The following is a 15239-nucleotide window of genomic DNA, read 5'->3' as shown; positions in this document are numbered from 1 at the left end:
TGATCATTTACCGAAGTAGAACAACAGAGTGCTCTAGGCTGATTTTGGAGTCGCCATAACTATTCCAAGAACGCGAACCACTTCACAACCGCAGCCACGAGCGAGAGTTCAATGTTCCGTACAGCCCGCCGATACAGCCCAAAGATGGAAAATGGCAACCTCCTGTTTTGTTGTCTGCTAGCGGCATAGAGATCATACATACTAACGCCAGCGGAGTCGGGCGCGTGCCCTCTCTCTCGTTTTATCCTAACGAACCCGCTGAATTTCCCGGATGTATGGAGAGGGCGCTGCTGTTGAACAAAATGGTGCCGCCCAGAGAGCGCTAAATGGAATGGTCTATAAATCATTAATTTCCGTAATGCACGTGGCAATACATTTGCCGACTGTACTTTTTCACCTCAAGAACTAGTAAAACCAGTCCGGCTCCTCGCAGAGCATTACTAATTTCCCCCTTTATGTGGACAATGAAGATATATGCAGGCGAGTTTTAGGTTATATATATGTTATCTTACTAAGACTTGCACGTTTCAAACGCCAAAAGCATAGACTTTTCCTTCGACAATGAAATCTCATAAGTACTACTTCGTGCCGCGTATGAACAATGTACAAAAATGGCTTTTCTTGAGGTGAAAACTGGTATAGGTGTGAGAAGCTACCATTGACAACCATGCACAATGAAGGGATTCGTTCACTGGCTGCCTAATTTGTAACGGAGTTCTGCGTCATGACAAAGCGAGTGCCTACAAACTGCTTCCACTGGTTGTCAGGATTTGTCTACTTTCTTGTAGAACTGAGACAGTTTCGCGACAAGGAAGTGGTTGCCAACATATAAAGCACGAGACAAAAAGCCAGTGATAATTTTTTATAAATATTTTAATGCCACAGAAAAAAATAAAATGAAAAAGATGGGCCCAGTATTTTTTTTTAATACCAGGCAAGCTTCATTGGGGAAGATAAAATCAATGCAAGACCACAGGCACACATGCAGAAAGGAACTAAAAAAAAAAAAAAGAAAAGCTCACTAAAATTAGGTGTGCCAGCAGAACTAAAAGCAGGGTGATGAAAATGAAGTTCATTTACAATGTTTTTTTGGTTTTTTGAGCTTATGACATTTTTTTACATTTTTTACATATTATACACTTTTTTTTTTTTTCTTCTTCATTGTACTCTTGTAAGAACATAAAAATGCTAGCGGCGAAAGCGCCTGCACACTGAAAGCAGGTGAAATCCACGTCTGTTCAACAACGTCCATTTTTTTTTCTCTTTTCCTATCCTGCTTATTAACATCTCCACCAACACCCCCATCCCGGCACTCCAGCTGAACACATTAGTAACAAAATGTGAGAAAACAACGTGGAAAGAGCGTTGCGGTTATTGCTCTGGTTCGAAGGATTCCGAAACGCGTAACTCGCAGAGACAATTTCTTTTTGGGGCTGCTCTTCTTTCGCACAAATGTCTCGAAAGCACGAAAAATGACCAAGGTCAAGGAACGAAAACAATTTTTTTTAACCCGCCCCAATACTGCACTTCCTCGCAAAACCTAGAAATGTGCCTTGGGTAAAAACACAGTCATCTGTCCATCTGCAGGTTATAAATAAGTAAAAACAAGAAAAACATTTGTTCTTTATAAAGCACATTTTTCTCTCCTTCAGTCTTTTTTTCGTCTTTGTACTTTCGCATCATTTCGTCTGCACTAAAAAGAAGCAAAAAAAAAACTGAAAAGAAAGAAAAAAGCATCCACGCACGAAAGTTTATACCGGGACAAAATACACGGACCGCGGACATCTAAAGAGGCCGCCTTAAAAACTACAAAAACAATATCAGCGGAGTGCCCTAACTCCGGCGTCTAGTCTCGCAGCACCCACCAACAAAGCAAGGCTTGGGACAGACGCAACACAATTTTCGCAAACCTCGTTTCATATTGCGTATACGCAAAAAAAAAAAAAAAAGAAAAACCCAAGAACTACAAAGTGCCAAAAACTGGCCGACGTTGCGACTAGAACGAATCAAATGTCGCGACAGAGGCGTGGCGCACCTTCGTTTTGGACGACAGACTAGGTAGTTTTTCTGGCGGAGGTGATGGGTCAGGTGGGCTGGGGGACGTGTTTGCCGTCGCGCGTGCTTCCATTCAATGCCACACCCTCGTTCCTAGCGTGCAGTTGCTTTCCAGTCGGACAACCTTGACAACGGTGCAGACGACCTGCAAACGACCTTCACATGGCGTGGACCGGGAAGCCTGCCATGTCGAGAGTGCTGTGACCTTGTTGCATCCCGCAGAAACTTCCTGTGGCGGCAACTCCGCCTTCGTCGCCGTAGAGCTTCTTGATGCTGTCGTAGATCTCTTCAATGTCCATGTTATCCATCTGCGTGGGAAAGAGTAGGTCGTCATGCCCCATGTTCTACAAAGCTATGGTCGCCGACGGGATTCAAATGGCAGGGAGGTCTTCCGGTTATCCTAACCTTCGTTATTGCTACAGCGTTTATGGAGGTCTTTTAGCATGCAACGAGTGCGTGCCCTAAAAGACGAGCGCCACACAACCCTGCCATTTTGTTCCAAACGAATTGTGTGTTGTGGCCACGTCCCATAAATACATCTAGAGGAGCCATTATTTTGGCATTATGGGTTTTCGAACGAATCCGAAAAACATTTGCCGGTAACTTTTCCAGTCAATTCAGATTCATCCGAACCTCTGCATTCCCAGGTCAAAACAAAATAAAAGCAAAACAAGGCAATTTTTTAAAATAATTTTATAAGGACACAAGGTCAGTAGTCCTGAGGAAATACCACTTCAGTTTCTTTTGAAATCTCTACCTACAGAAAAAAAAAAGGGGTTTGCCGTTTAGCTCATCAAGCCCACCTTCAGGACGATGGGTTACAATAACTGGATTTTATTTTTTTTGTTTCTGAATTTTGGAAAATGAGCGTTGAATTTCAGAAAATTTGGAACCTAGCAAAACTATGAACTCCTACAAACCCCAAATTTTCAGCAAAAAATAAACTCCGAATAACACCCTCCAAATTTCCCTAGAAACAAACTCTGAAAACACAATCCTAGTCGCAAGGGGACAATTAGATGTTTTCACAGCTACAATGGAGGAACACCATCAACGGGAGCTGCGGATGAGACTTCAGTTTGGTACATGCTTTAGCAGCAAACAGGTTCCCAACCTAAGTATTTCCATTATCCGACGAAGTCCAACGTTGGACTGGCTACACGGCACCTCGCTCAAAATTTGAAGCAGCAATCCAAACCAGCCACAACAGTCAACGAGGACTGAAGAGCGTAACCCTTAATTCCAGCTAAAGCTTCAGACAGCTGGCAACAATGATTTTCAGCACCAAGTTGACTGCAACGTCGCTTCTCTCAGGCCCAGCTTACTTGGTGGTTTTAGTGGTGCTGACCAGAGACGTGCACTCACACCTTTACCTCCGCCAGCAGTGCAGACGTCTGCAAGATGGAGTATGGCGAGGCATTTGGCCTTACCTTTCTCTTGGACGGCTTCGAAGCGCTCTGCGAGTCCGAGTGCCTGTGTTTCCGGGACACGGCAGTGCGGGCGGTCGTGAAGATGCATGCCAGCTCCTCACGGCACCGGATCACGTCGGAGTTCTCGACCTGAGCAGACACATTGCGCATCTTCAGCTGCGAACCCAAACTTGCCTCGCACGCGTCGCACAAGATGGTGTTGCTGAATGCGGAGCGCAAGTTCGACCGCTTCTTGCGCGGGGTTGCGGTGACATCAGAACACCAAGCTTTAATTAGCTCCGACTGAAAGATAGTGGGTAGGCCTCGAGGCAGCCAAAGCTGAGATCTCCCGACCATCCTTTCCAATCAGAGCCAATCAAAGCTTGACATTCTGATGTCACTACAACCTTTACACAAGAGGCAAACAAACTTGCACTCTGCATAGAATGCTCCAGAATTTTCCTCGTGCAAGCTCGTCGATGCTGGTCAGCGCGCTTAAATTAATTCACTTGGCTACAAATTCAAGGCGGTCAGGACAGGAGCATATCAGAGGTGACGGAGATGTCGATGCATTAAAAAACTGAGAGTGTGAATTTTTGAGAAGTTGCAAAAACTTAGTGGAACTTGCGAAATTTTGTGAAGGGCGACCGCACTTTGGGCACCAACCTCGTCAATGTGTGTGTAGAAAAAAATGTTTGAGGGTCACAACGATATTGTGGCATTGTGCCCGGCCACCAGCTCTTAAGAAAGAGCCGCGGGCAACTGTCGAATTCCGGAAGGGCAGCGTTCGGGGCTCTGTGTCGGAGGCTTCCAACTCGCTGCACACCATCGCGGTTTTAGTGGATTGCAACAAGTGATGAACTTGCGCCACAGTTACTAACACGCTGTTTTAGCATAGCGCAACCACAGGCTACTGTACGGAGTGGCATTGCAACCAGACGCCCAGGCTGAACCTTTGAAGCAGGATTTTCGGCGAGCGCAAGGAGCGCTGCCGTGCTCACACCTGCGGTAACGCTATGCTAAAACTGCTTATTAAAGCCATCAATGTGTTTGGGGTTTTCATTTATAAAAGAAATATTCGAATATCTGGTGTACTACACCCGCGCACAGTGTTATTCGAAGCGTCACAAACAACTGGCTAACGGAGATGCACTTAAAAATTCCGCGCACATTCGTTTCTGTAATTACCCAAAAACAAGTAAGTGTACTCAGACATTTGCAAGTGCTTGGGGCAAACAGTACTATTCCTAGTCACGGCCCTTCGATGCGTAAAATGCGAAACCCATTCCTGATGTCTGTCGCTCGACACACCATTGCACAGGCGGTTCTCTCCTACTTTCAAGAAAGAGTAGACTTTTTATAGGTCGTACGCAAAAGCTTTCCACTACTAGCGGGACCTTTTCGCCATCACAATGAGCACAGATTGAGCTGGCGACCGCAAGACCCCAAATACGCAGCGGATGCTATCTATGAAAAGTTCCCAGCGAAAGGAGACATCCCTGTCCTTTTGTGAAACGCTGATCCCAAGCGGAACACAATTCCTCGCGCTTGCTTTTTTTTGTGTTAAAACTGCACAATGCACGAACGTGCCGACCAAAACCAAGTGGTAACAGCAGCCTCGGGGCACACATTCCCTGCCGCAGTCCCCGCTCCTGTGGTTCTTTGTTTGTTCATGAGAGGGTGAGCGGCCGGCTGGAGTTGCAAATAGTAAGGAGGGTTTGTGACATAGTTACACTTCAGTGGATGGCTTAACTTAAAGAACAGAGTTTACACTGGAAGAGGTTTCACTTTGAGAGATAAATAACAGAGAAAATTCGTGAGCTCGGCGAACCTTTTAGGGGTGTTCTGAAGAACCTTCGATTTCCGAGAACCCTGTTTAGGAACCCAAGCGACAGACCGTCGGTTAGTACGGGGCTTACTGCCCAAACGGACAAGCACCATAAGCAGCAGCTTTCGTTGCGGAAGCCTGTGCAATCGCTCCCCTGGCCTCCCTTAACAGTTTGGTCTCCTGCAAATGAGCTGCATCCAGGACTCCCAATAGTAAAATACTTTGGCAGGTGTATGTTGGCAACTTCACGGTGAATAGCTGCACGCTACAAAAGAATATTTACTCAATATAGGTTGCATAGACAGCATTGACATTTTTAGTTCAGATAGCAAATCACTGTACCTCCTAGCTCTTTGTATAATATATATTCTTATATATGTAAACCATTCAATGAGCATCTTTTCTGTATATACGTTGACATTTTTTCTGCATCTCCGTCACCATTTGTCAAGCATCGGGACCCAGACCGTGTTGAATCGACTGAAATTGGTTCTCATTGTCCATGGCTACGGCATCTGTATGTACATGTGCAAAATAAAATGCTTTGAGGCGGATGGTTTCTTCAATCGGTCCAAAGGCCTCAACGGTTACGGGGCTTCCTCCGCAGTCCGAGAATGGCGTGGGTCCTCACCTGGGCCAGCCTCTGCAGTGCAATGGTGATGACGAACCAGTTGCGAGTCCACGTCTCCAGCTCAAGGCTCACGAGAGCCAGTGCCACCGTGGACGGTCTCGTGGCCAGCAGCGAGTTTTGGTCCAGGCAGATCTCCAGCTTCGTCTCCAGCAGCGGACCGAGGGCAGCTAGCTGCTCCGCGGACTGGTCCGGCAGGAACAGGCCCCTGTTCAGCACCAGTAGGGCGTGGAACTGCAAGGCACAAGACACATTAGGCATGGTCAAGAACAAATCTGGAGGTTGTGTGCCATGACACTTCAGGCCAGTGGAGGCTATAGCCAGTGGCAGAAGCGGCCGATCACAACTGTGGTCAACGCAACTGTGGCTAATGGCACTGGCGACCAGTTGCAACTGTGGCCGACGGCAACTGAAGCAGATGGCAACTGTGGCCAGCCACAATTGCGACCAGTGGCAAGTGTAGCCATAGGCAACTGTAGTAGACGGCACTTTCTGGTTAATCACAACCGTGGCCAGTGGCCATTGCTCCCCGATCCCATAGAAAAGTAGTCATTTAAGAAAAACACTGAACTCACCCCGTGAAGGAAGTCCAGTGCGGTGGCCCGGCACAGGTCCCACTTGAGTTTCTTGAGAATCACTGCCTCCATGCGCGTAATTTCGGACACACTAAAGTTGCAGTTGCTGTTAGTGATCAGATCTTTGATATGTGGAACCACCTGCAACAGTTGGAGTAGACAAAACGCGCCAGTCAGATAAAAGAAGGTCGGGAGGCTAGTTCCTGCAGAAAACTGCGGCCATTCGCTTGTTTCCGACACTCACCTCGTCTTCTTCAATTATCTTGGATGCCAGGTAGAAGCACGAAATGGCGATGCATTTCAGGTACTTGGGTCGTGCCTGCAACAACGTCAGGTGTGGAAAAACAAATTAAGATATGTCAATGGTACCATGGTTAACAAGAGCATTCCTATCTAGGTAGGGGAGTGGCACTAATGAACATCCCTTGTAGGAGTCGCTGAGTTTGTGAACGCCCAATGTTATAGTTTATGGCAATGCCCGGTTTTCTGATTAAAATTCAAGCCTATCCACTTCACACTTAAGAATCTCTCCAGGAAGGAATTTAAAAAGGCTTCGATACCTGTAACTCATGATTCGAAATGAATTCGCACAAGGAATAATGCACAATCACACTAGTAGAAGCACAATCAGAATTAGATTTATTAAAACCTTGTAACTTAAGTCGCTATAATATATAACCAACCGGGTTCTTTAGTTTGTAAAATTTTGCAAACTTGCAAGAGGCTCTATGTAAGATCACCATACAGTATATAATGTGAAGTTGGAAATCTTTGCATTTTGTTTAGTCTTAAATTGACCCTAAACATTACAGGTAAGACAATAAATCTCTTAACAAACTACCTGTAACTGGACGCCATACAAGGGGGAACAAATCTCCCAATAAATGATGAGGATGATGAAACCTGCATGACATCAACAAAGTTACCCCCTTTTGGAGATTTCAAACTTTTCAAAGAGAGCCAAACCTAGCTTCAAACAACACGCCCCAAAGTATGCTGTTTCTGATGGCAAGGGTCACCACTTCTGCAAACAACGCACACAGGGGCCATTGCAAACAGCATTATGCTGGTATCATGCCATAGTGCCGACGATAACAAATTCACCAAGCTGGCACTTACCCTAACCAAGCGGAGGAACTCGTCCATGAGGGTGACTGAGAGGAAGAGCGTCTCAGGAGTAAACTTCAGGTACCGGCTGATCACAGTCAACCACTTCACCGTGTGGTTCCTTTGGACAGAGGTAATCTCGTCCCCCTGAGACAAAAAGAAAAGAAAAAAAGGAAAAGGTAAAGCAAAGCTCTACAATCAAAGCTCTCATTTCTGCTGATAAGTGATAAGACCACCTTCATTGCAGGCAAAAACAAGGCTGACAAGAGCGAGCCCGATAGTGCCGCACTTGCCCTCTAATGTCTGGAAGATTACGCTACAGCTCCCTTCATGCTTCCGCATCTTCCAGAGTACCTTGACAACACTTCAGTCATTCGGGTTTCGTATTAAATTATATAAAGGCTTCTTTTCCATAAGTACATACCGCATAATTGCGTGTACGGGCCACACTTGTGTGAGGGCCGCACTCTCCATATTAAAACCAATATATATATATATATATATAGTCTTCCTGACGAAGGCCGGACTCCAGCCGAAACGTCGAAGATTAAATCGTCCGTTGTTGCTGTTTTTCACTAAGGGTTTTTTTCTTCTCAGTTTTTTTATTTATTTATTTATTTATTTATATATATAATAAAAAAAGATTTTAAAGAGCATTTGTGTATTAACCACAACCCCCCCCCCCCCCCCCTTTTTTTTCCGAGGCACGCCGACTGCTCCTGCAGTGTGGTGCGCGCTCCACCGTCTCCTGGATTGAACAATGGCTTTTATCGGCTTGTTTTATGGTTAGTTTGAAGCCGCAGGACAGCAGCTAAGGCTTACCTGCAGGGAGTACTTGCAGGGTTGCCAATGCAGCTTCTCCTTCCTGAGGTACTGCTGGACCAGCGCAATGGCAGAGTCCGCAGTCAGGGCCTCCCGCATCGTCATGGCAGCTGAACCGCTGATGAACCGTACCCGCTTCAAACTGCAGAGTACACGTGCACGAAACAGATTATCAACCGACCACTTTTTCGACGTCACCGGCAAACACACAAACAGCAAAAGAGGCTGTCCGATATTAGCCGCATATCTAGAAGCATTTTTCGTCTGCAAGAAGTATCTGATGGCCAGGGGCGGACGCAGGTATTTCTTGAGGGGGGGAGGGGGGGTCAGGTGTTGGTCAGCGTATGTGTTTAAGACCCCCCCCCCCCCCCCCCCCCTTTCCCTTCCCGTGTCCACGCCCTAAATTTTTACACATGCAGAATTCAAAAGGGGGGTCAGGGCATCCGGACACCACTTCTGAATCTGCCCCTGACTGATGGCTAACTAAAGAAGCTAAAAGCGGGGGGTATTTACTTTCCGCTTAATGTCTGCGGAAATCGGGAGCAAGGTTGGTGCAAATAGGCAGGGGGACTGCTCCGGTGCGGCTACTTATGAAAAAGGCCTCCGTAGACGTGCGATGCTTTCAGATGACCAAACAGAAGCGGCTGTATAGCCGTGCCCGCTGAAGCATGATGCAACAGCATCGTCCGAGTCGGAGATTGCAACACTGCTTAGTGAAAATGGCCGACTCGCGAGGACGACTGTGGAGCTGAATTAACAACGGCGCAGAATTTTTAATTAGGCAAAACCTTCATCATTAATTATTATTTTTTTTTTTTTTTACAGGCCGAATGTGTGTTTATTTAGTTTGCGGGCGAAAACTAAAGTTCGTCCGCAGAGGAAAAAAAGAAAAAAGGTTATATATACATAAAAAAATCATTTGTGAGTGTTTTTTTCTTACTCTTTTTTTTTTTTTTTTTTCATGTTACGTAGGGCGGCGGTTACGCTTTTTTGAATTCTGCGAACGGCCAAGATGGCCACACCCACTCTGTCGTCAAGCGCTACGCGACGTTTCGGCAGCTGCATTTGCCGAGACCCCTGCATGAAACATACTCGCATTTCCCAAGTCTGCAACTACAAAGGCGCGTTACATGAGTCGCGGAAAGACTAGGATGCGGATTACAAGCAAGCTCACAACCACCGACCGATCCACACAATCGAGCGATCCGGTGGCACCCCCGACTCCGGCAATTCGAACACCGAAATAGTTTTCGTCTTTTTAAGAGACGAGAAATCTGACCGCACGGCTCCGATAAACAGGATCAGAGCCGCCTGCCGCCAGACATAACAACCGTGAGATGCTAAGGACACCGTACGTCCGTGCTCGGCCTAGCACGACCGTTCGCCGAGCAAAGGTCAAAAAGGGCAATTTTCCTCCATAGTCGGCCACGTTCGATGCTTTCTTGTTTATTCTACGCTGTCCAATGCGAGATTAAACAGATCAGCACTGGGTGCAAGCAAAGATCCTACCTAATACGAGGCGTATATCTACAGCTGAGCGCATCAAATGGAGGAGGTCGTTTGAAGAGTTGGAAACAATAGCCAGTGCTCCGAGGAGCGACTCGCGAGCGAGCCTCGCTACGTTACCTCGGACTTGGGTCGAGCCAAAGATGTCCTCTCGTCCAGCATATGTTCGATGGGTGAATGGAAGCAGAGTTTACTTCTAAGTTAAAAACGAAAAATTGCTATAAAAAGCCGAGCATAATTAAGATACAGCTGCACAAGCGAATTCCCGTCAGATGACTGAAGAAGCGAAGCGGGCGAAGCGCTGTTGGTAAACAGCTGAGAAGGTAGATTGATTAATTGTGTCCTTCCGCCGACCTACGATTCTAAATTGTCTGCTTGTAGACCTCACAGTTCGAAGACGTGCTGCCACCAATTAATCTTACAATCACGGGCGAGTTGATATATAAAGAAAATCTGACGTAAATTTCGAACGGGGAAGCGAAACGTCGGGGGCTACTTTTCACCGCGCCTCGCGGAGTGAGCGCGGCGGCGCAGTTGGCGTCATAGTGACGTCCGTGACGTCAATGAGCGGAGGGAGCGCTCCCAGCCTGGGCCTGGCGCTGCGGCGCTGCGGCGCTCGCGCTGCTACAGCCGACGCTGCTGATGGGAGCTTCTCGAAGCGCACGGCGCACGTAGGCGAGTAGCGGGGAATGCGGGCTCGCTTTGGAAGCAACCGGACGTCGCGGAAACAAAAGCTCGAGCTAACGATCGGTTGATGGCCGATAAAACGCTGTGGGATTACAGCTCTCTTTACCTCATCTAAATTCCTGTCGAAGCGGACTGGGTCATCATCCCTGAGGAACGTTTCGAGATACGAACGACCGTTCGCACGCGGCGTTCATGAACCCTTTTTCGAGCACAAACGCTTGCGTCAGACAGCTAACTGAAGCCCCTTTTTCATGCACGCTCTTGAGCTCAACAAACGTTTTCGCTTCCCATTTGCTTTGCTGTTATTTTACTCATTTTACGACGTGAAGAAACCTTTAGACTCAATATCCTCGAAAAAGCGGCGCGCTGAGTCATGGTTATTTTTTTTTTGTAAAACACGGGGAAATCCTCTCCGGGGGTAAAAATTACATGGATACGGATTTTTTTGTTCTTGTTTTTCAGTTGCAAGGAGAGCGAAATCTATCGAATACCTTTTCAAGGCTAGCCGCACCATAGCCGCACGAAGAGAAAAATGACCTTGAGCGGACGAGACTCGTTGGAGACTTTCGCAACGGAGATGCGTTGGCTGGTTTGTTCACTCAGGGCTGTCGGCAAAGTGTGCGGGGGTCTAGCTTCGGCGCTTCTGGGACATCACAGGTGCAGCGAGCGAAAGCGCAGTTCAGAAGAAAACAAATTGCACGAAAAAAACGGGGAAAGGGAAAACAGCGTCGGTGTGTTTTGAAGCGTGCCCCAGATTTCTCACGTGTCTGCAAGTATGTCAGTCTGCGGATAACAATTCATGTCAAAATTACATATTGTACGCAAGATTTGTCATACGCTATGTTACCTAAGGGGATCGGTGGCGCACACCAACTCGGAGCATGTAAAGCCAAAACTCGCGCAACAGAACCCAGGAATCTTGGGTTCAATCCCCACCCCAGCCCGTTTCGATCTGGATGAACATCGTACCGGCGTGCGGTCGTGTATAACTACACTGCGGTGCACGTTCCCAGCTAGGCTAACGGTTGTACTGCACTGGCTAAATTGCTCATCTACAACTGAGAGACAAGTCGCCCGTTGAAACTGACTCACTTCCGATCGTATAAACATACACGCAATGCAATTATTATTATGTCACCTATGGGCTGGATCATTCAACGCTGCACAATTCGACGACATCGTTAGGGTACACATATTTTTACAACAGGAAAAAGAAAAAAGCCCCTTAAATTTTGGAGTACATATGTATATCCTCTTTCTTTTTTTTTTTTTTTTTCTTGTCATGCTGCAAAAGCGTGGAATTAGAATCTAACGGGTCCATGGTGTTCGACATTGAGGTATGACTTTTAACTCTCAAAACATCACCGCAAACTAAAAAAAGAAAACCAGGCCGTCGCGTTATCCTAATCTTAATTAAGTGTAACAACAACAATATATATATATATGTTTACTTTTTTTATTTTTTAAAGATTTATTTAGAGGGGGTTTGTGGGAAGAATCATTTTTAGGTAAATTTCTAGTCTAAATTCACAAAATAATGGGGTGAATACGATACGATGCCGGTTAACTTTGCCAGGCACGTAACCCAAGGGGGAGGGGGGGCCCCCCCCCCTCCCCTCCCCCCCCAAATCTTCCATTTTGCTGGGGCCTCCTCTCCCCCCTCCCCCTCATACAGCATTTTGTCATAAGCGGGGAACGTGACGTCACGTCACATCTTTTTTTGCTATCAAATCAGACCGCAAGCGACAGAAACGAAAACTGGGAAGTCATGTAATATTGCAAGAAAATCAAATCACGAGAAAGGAAAGCCAATACAGTTTTTTTTTTTTTTTTGCGAACAAAAAACTTAGCTGCTTTTGTTTCAGTATGACGGCGTTTTCATGAACAAAAAGTTGTAAAAATGGCAGTAATTCTTTTTCTGCATTGTTTTCACTGATTGAAAGAACTTATCAAACTGCCGTGTTAAAAAAAAGAAAAGATATAGTGATAAATATTCAATATTTTCTAGACAGTGATATTAGTCTCATTTAAATAAAATAAAACTGACAAATTTATAAAAATACTGTTTTTAATTTTTTTTTACAGCAGAGCGACTTGATGTAAATGTAAGAAACAACAGGATATTTCTTTCTTTTTTTTTCATTTTAGGGGTTGTTAATGGAACTATAGCAGTGCGGTGGAAATTGCTCATTCGGGCCACTAACTTATGCGATAAAAGTTTGACGCTGGTCAACCCCTTCTCTACGTAAAATGCGAAAAACCGCATCGCGCTAACTCTGCTGCATTGTGTACCGCCTGCGCGAGAGGCGCCTAAAACCTTGGTAGCACTACTGCTATTAAATGATAACGACCACTTTATATAATAATTAAATTCGAGGTAAGCTTTCGTCCGGACCCGCACAAAAGTGGGTGAGCTTTTCTCCGGGATAGTTGTCAGCACAGCCGTGCGCCGAACTTTGTTCAAGGGGGTAACGAAAACCAGACCCTCCTCCTCCTCCTCCTCCTCCCCCCTCCCTCCAAGAGCGCTCCCTTTTGAATTATCGAATAAACCATCTTTCTTTATTTCTTGCGTCGTTAAAGCTGACTTCCCCTGCATTTTTCCCCTCTACAGGCAACGTATCGCTGGTATACTCTATCCACTTATCATTTTCAGGATTATTCCGTCGCAATCTGACGTTTCTACAAAAAAAAAAAAAAAAAAATTGCAGCTTAAAAAATAAAAAAGCACCACTAAATTTTTGTAATATACAGGCAATGTATTAATGCGTTCAGAGAAGTCGATTCCACCATGATTTTATTTTTGCGCAGACCTGGGGAGGTTGTGGAGCCACCTGGGTGATTTGGTGAAGAATGCCCCATCAGCAATACTTCATTATAATAATATCGTACAGGTAATAAGAAATCCTTTTAGTAAACCCTGAGCGTAGGCCTGAGGCACTATCTACTCTATAAGGTGCTGATAATCAACCTTCACAAAAGGGCAAAAAAGTTAAGAATTTGCTTGGTTATTTTGTAATATACTACCACCCCTGCCTGTGTGATGCGTGATTCACTTCAAAGGCCCCAGGCTAGCAGTCGTACTGTACTGCTTTAATTTCTTATCTGCTAGCTGCGTGTAACAATGTCGCCCAAACCCATGGCAGACTAAATCTAACTATGTCTAGATATCTAATGAAACATTTCGTTAATTTATGACATAGACTTTCAGTCAAGGAGACTGCTTTACACAGTAAAGGACAGAATAAATATTGTCTAAAAAAATGGCTCATAGACGAGAACAAACGCAGAGAGGAAATTTAGGACGAACGCCGCAAACGACATTCGTTTCTGAACATGTTCTATATTGGAAACGAAAACAAAAGTCAGCTGCTCGGAGGACGGCGACATCTGTTGCCTGGTCGTCCTTCACGGCACAGACATACTTGCACGAAGCACACAGTTGTTTATTATACCGGTTCGCGTCCTTACTGCTATCACTCTAAGAAATTCCTGAGCGTCTACTTACCTGCAAAAGACTCCAAGAGCCAATCCCTCCGATCTACGAAATCACTTCAGCGAATGATGAGGCGGAACATCTGTTTAGATCTGAAAATTAAAGTGGGCTGTGGTTGGTTTATATGCGATGCAAGCATGATGCTTTGCATTGCGTGATGCCACAGCGCAGGCTTCATTTTTTTCATTTTTACCTCTAAACGGGTGTTCCGCCTCATCATTCAATGTGAACTGATTTCGTAGATCGCAGAGATTGGCTCTTTGAGTGTTTTGCGGGTAAGTAAACGTGCAGGCATTTCTTAGAGTGTAGATAGCAATTAAAATTCAGGCGAGCCTATGCTTTGCTAAGTGTAAATATTTATATAGGATTGAAAAGTTGATACATTAAAAAATAATAAGTGTGGGTTATTAAAGCGGTTTTTGAGATCTATTTATGGCACAAATGTGATCAGTCATGCGTTCTCTATAAGCATTCTTAAAATAAATTATGCGTGACCTTCTTTTCTTACTAAAAACGCAGGCTAACATCGCAGCACGCCCCTTTTTTCTCTCTCGTGTATCTCAGACAGGGGAAGAGGTGGGAGAGAAAAAAGGCGCCCCCCCCCCCCCCCCCCTCCATGTTAAAAACGACAGACACCAGCTCTTTTTAGGAAGAATTGTGTTTAGTTTTTGGTGAAATGGCAAATATTAAGTCCACAAAATATATCTGGTCAACGCATTGCCCGTGACATCAGATCTCGTTGGAAACCTCTTCTTCCTCTTCCTCCTCCTCCTTCTTGGAAACTTTGTTTGAACAGAAATAGCATACATTATAAAAGTGGTGGCATTGTCCCAAGTCGACGGACCTCAAACAACGTGACATTTCGGAATATGATCTGGCTGCGATAAATAGTTGGTCTGTTTTATTGTCAGCTAGTAGCTTTTCATGACGACCTCGACGCAGTGCTAAACTTCTTAGCAGAGAGAGTATGCCGGTAGCGTGGCACACACACATAAACACACACAAAATATATCAATGTATTTATTAATATTAACCGAAAAGAAAACGACTTTGGTATGGAAAGAGTCAAGTGCGATGGGTCAAAGCGAGATATTTTTGAGAATGGCTGTTCTGAAAAGGGCCAGGTGAG

The 15239-nt window shown here is 45.5% G+C and overlaps 1 protein-coding gene across 2 annotated transcripts in view; it reads right to left on the bottom strand.

Annotated features, from left to right (window-relative positions):
* Positions 1-855: 855 nt before the first annotated feature.
* The window catches only part of LOC8036679 (cyclin-I), a 29177-nt gene continuing 14793 nt past the window's right edge, over positions 856-15239 (bottom strand). Inside the window, exons 1-8 of one of the 2 annotated variants that reach the window (XM_042289907.1) lie at positions 10051-10435; positions 8425-8566; positions 7615-7749; positions 6740-6814; positions 6496-6636; positions 5924-6154; positions 3486-3614; positions 856-2363 (exon numbers count right to left, since the gene is read on the bottom strand). In XM_042289907.1, coding sequence (XP_042145841.1) covers positions 2214-2363; positions 3486-3614; positions 5924-6154; positions 6496-6636; positions 6740-6814; positions 7615-7749; positions 8425-8529 — 966 coding nt within the window. In that variant the 5' untranslated portion in view covers positions 8530-8566; positions 10051-10435 and the 3' untranslated portion in view covers positions 856-2213. Of the gene's footprint in view, positions 2364-3485; positions 3615-5923; positions 6155-6495; positions 6637-6739; positions 6815-7614; positions 7750-8424; positions 8567-10050; positions 10436-15239 lie in introns of those variants that run through there. The other variant, XM_042289906.1, reaches the window with a different exon arrangement.

Source organism: Ixodes scapularis, unplaced genomic scaffold (assembly GCF_016920785.2).
Source record: "Ixodes scapularis isolate PalLabHiFi unplaced genomic scaffold, ASM1692078v2 PGA_scaffold13__105_contigs__length_92229423, whole genome shotgun sequence".
Taxonomy (NCBI): Eukaryota; Metazoa; Arthropoda; class Arachnida; order Ixodida; family Ixodidae; genus Ixodes; species Ixodes scapularis.
This window is presented reverse-complemented; position numbering and strand designations above follow the sequence as displayed.